The 9,036-nt window shown below is 42.7% G+C and overlaps 1 protein-coding gene across 2 annotated transcripts in view; it reads left to right on the forward strand.

Moving 5' to 3' along the window:
• Positions 1–6,170, forward strand: part of UBASH3B (ubiquitin associated and SH3 domain containing B) — a 64,735-nt gene extending 58,565 nt beyond the window's left edge. For both annotated transcript variants that reach the window (XM_071769210.1, XM_071769209.1), the window contains exons 12-14: positions 2,073–2,179; positions 2,344–2,453; positions 3,250–6,170. In XM_071769210.1, coding sequence (XP_071625311.1) covers positions 2,073–2,179; positions 2,344–2,453; positions 3,250–3,387 — 355 coding nt within the window. In that variant the 3' untranslated portion in view covers positions 3,388–6,170. The remainder of the gene's footprint in view (positions 1–2,072; positions 2,180–2,343; positions 2,454–3,249) is intronic.
• The last annotated feature ends 2,866 nt before the right edge of the window (positions 6,171–9,036 follow it).

Consider the following 9,036-nt stretch of genomic DNA (forward strand, 5'->3'; position numbering starts at 1 on the left):
TGCAGGAGAAGGAAACACAAAGAGAATTCTCTCAGCTTTCTGTCCCCAAGGTACAGAGCTGACCTTCCCAGATCCCAGCATTTTTCCCAGCCATCCCTACAGCTGCCCAGACCACTCCTGCTGCCTGCTCAGGCTCCAGATCCCAAACTCTCAGCCTTGCTGCCAGCCTCTGCTGCTTGCCTTTTAGCCAGCCACATGGCCAAACTTCTGTATTCCCAAAATCATTGCCAACAAATCCTGAGGGGCTGCTGGGAGCAACCTGCAGGTGGAGTTGGGAGGGAAAATCAAAGCCTCTGACTCCCCAGGGAAGTCTCAGAGCCTCTCAGCCTCTCACAAAAATGCTTTTTTACTGTGAGCTGCACAGAGAAAAACTAAATAAAACCCAGCAGAGAGAGTCCTGTGGCAAAGAGCAGACAAGATGATCTGTTTGGGCTTCCTGCTCTCATATTTGGGATTCATTTATACAAGCAGGACTCAAAGAGATCCCACAAAGAAGGAAACTCCAGAAATGTCACACATTTCCAGTCCTCCACTGCACCTTGCTGCTGAAATACCTGTCCCACCATGACTTCTTGCAGACACCAGCCCTTTCTGTCCAGCCTGTGCACTGGATGAGCAATCTCAGAGAAAAACAAAACATTTATAAACCACAGATTATTAGATACTCACAGCAGTTCCACCTACGTGGGCTTGGTGACAAATATTTGGTGGCTAGGGTTTTGTGGTTGATGGTGTCACCAGAAACGTTGGTATTTCCCAGTACCCCACAAGTGCACCCACGTGTTTAAGAATCCTCAAGTGGAATAAGCAGCTGAAACACTAAAAAAAAAAAAACTAAGAAAATGAAGAGAAGAAAAAAAAGCACCCTATTTTTTCCTCCCTAATTACAGCGTTATAGCAAATGACTTGTGCTGTGTCCTTTTGGTCTGCAGCTAAAATTCCACCACCCTGAGGGTATCTAAATAGAAGTCCTGACACTGTATTTATCCCTGAAAAGGGGATCACATGGCTAACACTCAGCTGGACCACAGGAGAGTCTGCTTCAGAAAATACCTTCCTTCTGGGAAGCCATAAAAATTATTCTCAGGACAAGAAAAGAGCCTCCTCGTGTGGTCAGTTGTTAGTGGGGAACTGGGAGAGAAGCCCTCCTGGTGCTCTCTGTCTCCTCTCACAGGGGTAATTGTGTAGAACCACCAGATCACAGGAGAAATTAGGTCTTTCTTTGCACCACAGCACAAAAATAGAGCCTTTTCCTTCCTCTCTCTGCACATCCACCTACTCCAGCTGATGGATTGGCCAGAGTCCCACCAGGCAACTCACTGGAACACCCTTGCCTGGGAAGAGGCCAATTAATTCCAGACATTTCCCAGCAATGCAGCTTTCCAGCTGGCCAAAGCAGCAGTTTGTCCTTCATCACCCAAGCCTGAGCCCTGCAGAGAGCCCACATCTGCCTTCCCCATTCTCCACATCCCTCCCTTCACCTCTCCTGTCTCCTCAGGGACAGACAGGGATGCTTCCAGCCCACTTGCTCAGCTGGAAACCAGTGCAGACCTCAGCCTGGCAAAGATGGTTTCACTGGTGGCTTTTGGTGGCTTCTCATGCTGCTGGGACTGTGCTGGCTGCCCTTGTCCTGCTGCCCCTGATTTTGTTCTCTTGCCACTCACTAACTCTGTGGGTGAGCCCTGAAATGTCATCAAAGGACACGTGCATAAATAAATAAAATGCATTTTCTTTATAAATAAATAAATTTGCATAAATAAATGCAAAGTGACATCCTTCCTGCTGCATGCCACTGCAAAAGGAACACAAATATAAACACATCACCTGCTGCCTCCACCAAATGGCCCACAGTAGAGGAAAGAAGTCACTATTTTTCCCAGCTAACTGATGTAGGAATGGTAAATATCTCAAGTCTTGAAGTTTTAAAATCATCCTAGTGGTCCTGACAGGAGAGAGCTCTCGGGGGCTTGGGGATTCAGATCAAAGAAATAGATACTTTCAGATCAACCATAACTTACACTTCAAACTTCACTGCTTCTTCCAATTCACCAAACTTGTTTTTCTGCTCACAGACCTCATATTCCTGTCAGCAAGTTAGTGGTTTCTGAATCTTATGATACATACATAAGTAGAAGCTACCAAGTAACAAAAGAAATCATCAGTGAATGTAAAGGCAAAGGTAAGTGCATGGAAGACTTCACTGATTTCATTTCATTGATATTCACATCATTTAATGTGATAAACTGAACCCACTCTGAACATTTTAAATGGGGTTAAATGATCTCAGTCTCTCAAGCTGGCTTCAGTTCCCTCCTCAGCCTGCATTTCTCACTTTTATTTCAGGAAATAACATTCTGATAGTGGCCCATGCCTCCTCCCTGGAGGCTTGTACCTGCCAGCTCCAAGGGCTCTCACCACAGAACTCCAAGGATTTTGTACAGATGGTCCGAAAGGTAATTACCCCCCAGGAGCAAAGTTTTACAGAGAGAACAGAAATCTGCAATCTGCTTAACCAGGCAGATGGAATCTCACTGAATTTCACCCGTTTCAGCAGGCAGTAAAGCAGATGGGGTTAAGAGGCTTATCCCAACGTGTCATTTCTGTAACAGAGAGCATGGGATCTGATGTCCACCTACAAATGGACCTGCAGTGGTTCTGCTGTAGGTACCAGGGGCTCTACAATTCTCCCACAGTGCCCAAAAACTCCCCAACCACAGTTCACAGGGCACCTCTTCCCATTTCACTCTGAGGAGCTGTGAACAATCTGAGAAAATGACTCCAAATTATACTGGAGTCTCCTGCTTTCATTCCTTGACTCCAGCCCTGGCTAAGGAGGTGGCACCATCCACTGCCAGCCCTGCAGGCACTCTCTGGGCTTTTCAGATCTGATATTTGACCCAAGGACACTTGAGTCAGAGTTGCATCCTTGTTTTTTTTTCCACTGATGTCCTGGCCTTCAGGGTTTGGGACCATGTCAGCAAGAGAGCAGCTCTGGTTTGAGCTGGTCCATATTTCAACTACATTACAAGGCTATAATTTCCCTTCCCCAGGGTTTTGCACATACAAAGTCTGGCTGTCACACCTGAGTCCTACAATCCCATTTTGAAAATAAACTTTGGGGAGAGGGAAGGATGGAGAAGACAGCAAAATGCTTCAGGAGAACATCAGGACTCCATCCCTTAGGGCTGCTCCCTCCCTGCACAGCTCCATCCCTGCTCATTGCCTTTCTTTCCACCTCTCTCTACACAGATTCCCTACTTGGGGTTTTGTTCCTGTGAAGAACTGGGAGATACAGGAGTTTGGCAGCTTACAGACCCTCCCATCCTCCCCCTCACACACGGACCAACTGGAGGCTTTAACTGGAGAGAAACCTTACTACAGGAATAGGCAAAGCTCCATGAGGAAGGAAAACCCCCATGGCCTTTTGAAGCGTTGGAGAATGTCTCTGCTTTCTTGTGTTTATTGACAGTGGAAAAATAATCATCAGATGTTCAGTGGATCACATAAACAGCTGTTCTAGCATCTCTCTCACATGGCCACAGTCATGCAAAAAAAAAAAAAAAAAAAAAATCTCACATACAAGTAGGCAAATATGAAAGGGAGTGATTTGAGGGGAAAAAAAAAAAAAAAGACTAAAATTCTGATTGAAGGTCCTGCTCAGTCAGGGGCCAGGGTGTATTTTCCCATGTTGAATGGAGCTCACACCAGTAGCTTTCACTGCCTTCTGCACCATGTTAGAAACAACAAGCACTGTGTAAAAGTCAAGCATTTGGGATACTGGATATTTTGTTTTTTTTTTTTTACTACTACTTTTGCAAAGCATTTGCAGGCTTGTTCAGGACCCTGTGTTAATACCCTGCTCAGACACAACCCCCAGGTTCTCAGCACCTCCTGTAAAGTGTATCACCCCCAGCTGGAAAGGAAAATCCAGCAGCATCAGAGAATTCCTCTGATTATTAAGCACTGTGGTAGGAGCTGTGCTGGACATAACCATGGGTGCAAAGACTGATTGACCCTGATCCATACCAGAAGAAAATTCTGAATTTCACCTCAGTTACAAACAAAAACCAGCACCATTGTGGAAATGTAATAAACCTTTTTCAACCAAACTGAAAGGATTTTAAAAGTTAGAGGGGTTTTTTTTTTCCCTTTAATTGAAATCTACCCTCATGCACAAACCCAACCTAAAGCATTTGTGCCATTTAAAGAGGACCCTAAAAAAGAATTTTCCCTTTTATAAAGAGACTTTGTGCTGGTTATTTACACAGTGGTGGCTTTCTGGCTCTTGAGAACTTTTCTGAGAGCCCTGGTGAGATTCTGCAGTATGCAGCTTTCTCCAGGAAGTAAGGATGACATCAAAAAGCTGCTGAAATTCAGCTTGCTTTGCTTCCTTTCCCCTAATTCCTAAGTGCCATCTGTCACAAAGATAAAGCAGAGCTGAAAAAACATTACACTTTAATTTAGGAACAGCATGCTTTGCCCTATTAAGATGCTATTTATCTGCTGGGGAAAAGGATTTTGTTTTGGGGAGAAAGGTTTCCATCTGTAGCTAAAAATCTTTGAAACCACAAGAAGGGTCCTCTTAGTGCAAGAGCCTTCAAAATCCCAATACCAGCTGCTGCATAGGAAAATGTAAAATCCACTGCAGTTCATAGTATAAACTGGCTTCAGGGCAGGTTTATTTTCTATTAGGATTATCTTGAGTCATCAGCCTCGTGTGAAAGCTTTCCTGCAGACATTTGTACAGGGTCACTTTGAGAAGGTGCTTAAAAATGTGCTTAAATGAAAGGAAAGAGTTTTAGGCATAGTTCTTTCCTTGGTTTGGGCTATAAATCTGAGTATTCCCATGAACACCATCAAAGGCAAGTTCAGAAGTAGCAGGAAAGAAATTCTGGCATCCTTGGTACCCCTCTCTTGCCAGCTTTCCCCCTGCAGAAAGAGTTAAGTGTCCTCATTTAAGATGTTTGTCTGGCACAAAAGTTTATGCTGCTCAACTTCCACAAAGGCTTCTTTTTTCCAAGCAAGATCAAAGTTTGGGTTGTGTTTGGTTTATCCTTTCAGCAGGCCTGGTCTCACCTTCAGTAGGATGGGACCGAGCTGCACTCTCAGCAGTCAGAACAATTAAAGCTGATGAACTGCAATCCCTCCTTCCTAAACGAAGCAAAAAATTCAGCAATCACACAGTAACAAAAAGAGGAAGAGGTTGGGGGCTCGGATTTGTCTCTGCATTTTTTTTTTTTGAGCTTGCCTGGGAGAAGAAGCAGATTTGGGAGAGACATCAAGGCAGCAGCAGGGAGCTCATCCTGTGCAATCTGCAGGTTCTCCCCATCCATAACAATTGGCCATGATTTATACATTGCTGGCTCTGTGCCACACAGTGGGTCATTTATAAGTGCATTATTATACCAGGGATGTCTACTGCAAAGTCAGGGAGATAATTTATGAAATGACAGCAGAAACTGCTCCTCTGCAGCTCTACTGCTGGCACTTTAGTTTTTAACTGTAATTTAAACTATTTTTGGCTGTGTACAGACATTCTGAAGAGCTTTTTTTTTTTTTGGCTTGTTTTCTGTCATGCTTACTCACTGCAAAGAGTTTCAAGAGATGACAATCACAGGAAAAGTGTTACTGATGTATCTGTAATTCTCTGGATGAGTTTTTGTTTCACACTGTGGACCTGCAAGAGGGGATTTGAGGCATCAAATATTGTCCCTGCAAAACAGTGGCAGATGCTCAGGTCCTCCTGCAGTTAAGTGACAAGGAGTTTATTTAGACAGAAGCATGAAAGAGAGAGGAAACAAAACCTGAATGCACAACTTGAGTATTGTACAAGCTGATCTTTGCTTTTAGTAAGTAATATAGAAAAGAGCACTCTGTTTGAGAAGGTAGGTGTTAAAATACTCTCTCCTTAAAAAAACATAAATATATATTTTTGGATGTTTGGAAAGTATTTTGACAATTGTAGTCTTATCTCAAATTAGATTTTTTTTTCAGGTGTCAAGAATCTCAAAAAAAAAACAACTTACTCTAGCATTTTGATTTCTCATAGTGGTTTGTGTTAAGTAGTCTTATGTCCATAAGGGTCAGTGGGGGTATAAAAAAAAAAGATATTCCTTTGAAACTTTTAATTGAAATGTTGAGAATACAAAACAATTGCTGCTTCACTTTCACTCCATTGCTGCTCACTCTTGTGTATTGAATGTCACTTCAGTGTCTTGTCCCAGAACATCAGACTTGGTCTGTTTAAAAGTGTGTGAGTCTTTTCCTTGCCTTCACTGTGAGCTGCATCAGATCCCAACAGCTTAATTAGGATATAGGAGGCAAACAGCATTTCCTAGATTTTTCCCTTTCTTCCCAATTAAAGAAAAAAAAGCTGGAAATCTGCTAAAGATAAGCTCTTAGTCCAGAATTTTAATAAACTGCAACTCAAGGGCTGGGCTAGAAAAACACAAGACTCGAAGTGCAGAACCCAAATGTAGCAGAGCAGCAGCTGACAGGATGGCACCCAGCACCAAAAGGTCCAAACCTGGGTGTGTTAAAAAGTTCAGGTTTGATCAAGAGTTGTCTTGATCACTGAACTTCACCTCTCCCTCCAAGGAAGCAGGTGGGAGGGTGTCCCAAAACTTCCCAGTGTAATGCAGGGGCTGAAGTTTCCTGCATTACCCTGACTTTTAGTGCAGTGGCAGCTCCAGCCAAATGCTGAAATCCTCTGAGCACAGAGCCAGGTCCCCAGTGGATGCAAACTGACCCTGTGTGCTCAAATCAGAGCTTTGTTTGTGTGTGCAAACTGAGGATCCAGGCCATAAGTTCAGGAAAAAAAAAAAAAAAACCTTACAAAACATTTCCCTTTATCACTCAGTCTGAACAGTTTCAGGATGAAGGCAGCTGACTCTAGGAGCCTGCTTCTCTCCTTTGGTGTTCTTGTGTCAGCGTGATAAAAGTGATAATTTACATCACCAAGGAAGTGGTTGGGTTGGGTTGTTTGTTTTTAATAAGGATTCTGCAGGAATTCTTATTAAAGAATAATTTTTAATAAAAATTCTGCAGGAATTCTTATTAAAGAATAATTTTTAATAAGAATTCTGCAGGAATTCTTATTAAAGAATAATTTTTAATAAAAATTCTGCAGGAATTCTTATTAAAGAATAATTTTTAATAAAGAATTCTGCAGGAATAAGAATTCTGCAGCAACAGGGGCAGCAATTCTGCAAAGCAGAATGGGATGCTAGAGTGGGTTTTCTTCTGTATGGGCAGCCCTGAGCTCCCCAGGCCACAAGCTGACAGGGACATGGGTATTGTCACCTTTGTGCCCTAAATGCAGCTCTTGGAGAAAAAGGAAGAATGGGCTTGGGAAAAAGGAGGAGCACTGGGACAGCCTCAGCATCTCTGCTCAGCTCATGGGGTGAAAGGGGTTGCAGACCTTCCCTTGGGTGCTCACAAAGGTCTGATCCAGAGCCCAGGGAAACAAAGATGCTCTCCTGATTCCCTCCAGACTTGGGATGAAGCCATGCAAAGCCTGGACCTACCCCAGGCTGCTCCCCACCTTTGTTCTGATGAAAAATTGGGAGGCCTGATGGCTGGGGATGGGCTGAGCCCTTCCAGTCCTGAAGGAAGAAATGCATTGAGAAGTAGGGTGAGATTCAGTCTCTGATTATATTGATGTTCATTTCAAAGAGAGGGACATGAGATTGTTGAGTTAGGCTGTAGTCAGCTAAATATCATTTAAACCCAGAGCTGGAAATCAGTTTGCAATGCTTCACAGCTTAAAATGCATCAAAATTCCAGGTGAAAACTATTGCTTAGAAAGGAAGCCTTAATAGATTTGCTTCGTGATTTGTTTTGGGTTTTTTTTTTTTAAAAAAAAAAAAAAGAGCATAAGCATAGAGGAAATCATTTGAAATTTCAAAATACACGTGAAATAATGGTGGTAGCAGACATGCTTCAAACAGTGAATGAACAACAACAACAAAAGCCCTAATTAAGCAGTCAGTGTGAGGGTTGCATACACTCTAAATCACTACTTACTTCTCACCACTTCCTCAAATCCTTATTCCCTGGGGAATGAATATTCATGAACTCTACATGCTGCATAACAGAAAATACACAGCCAGTTCCTTCCTATTAAAATGTATTTTCTGAAGTTTCTCTGTGGACATGTCTTAAAACTTGATGTTATCAATGGATATTTTTTTTTCCTCATTTTAAACACGTTGTATCATTCTGTTTATTGTTTTTTTAGTGTGAGCAGATTGTATTTATTTGAGAAAAATGTTTGCTGTTTAAAAAAGAAAACAATAACTGTATTGCCAAAAATAGCTGTAATTACCTGTGACATCTGTATTTTTTTATTTTGGGGGGGTTGGTTGTTTAAAAATCTCAGTCTCAAGTGCTAACAACTGTTAAAACAACCACTGCATTTTAATTTGCTGAGCACATTAAATGGATTTCTCAGAAGTCAAACAAACAAAAAAAAAAAGTCTTGCAGGTGATTTAATAAAGATACCATGCACCCACATCTTGCCATTCCTATTTAAAGACTCCTCTCAGGTGCATAGGACTCAGCTGGAGTGAATTTTAGGGCACAGACCTTTCATGAAATGCCCTTTTAGGGGCACACATTGCAGGGATGCAGCTGGGTAAAGTTTGCAGTGGCTCCTCCAAGATGTAGGTAGGAAAAAAAAAATAAATCTGGCTGAAGAACAGAGACCTTGGGACCTTGAAATAAAAAGGGAATCAGGGTTGTGCTCGGTTTGGGTTTCAATGCTGCCCTCACCCCAAGCACCAAGGAGAAAAAGGGGAATGTGAGCCCTGTTTTCCTTTTTTTCCCCTTCACTGCAGGTGAAATTCATTTGTTTGACACCAGATGGCACAAACCCCTCTCAACTCGGGATTTCTCTCTGCTGAGCAGGGATGGAGTTTTGCCTCAGCCCTCCACTGCTTGATATTTGGGTTTTTCCCCCCCCCCCAGTTATTTTACTCTCAGGTTTACAGGGTGGAATTGAAGCACAACTTTTAAACCAAAGCAATGCTGACCTC

This window comes from Heliangelus exortis, chromosome 26, assembly GCF_036169615.1.
Source record: "Heliangelus exortis chromosome 26, bHelExo1.hap1, whole genome shotgun sequence".
Classification (NCBI taxonomy): domain Eukaryota; kingdom Metazoa; phylum Chordata; class Aves; order Apodiformes; family Trochilidae; genus Heliangelus; species Heliangelus exortis.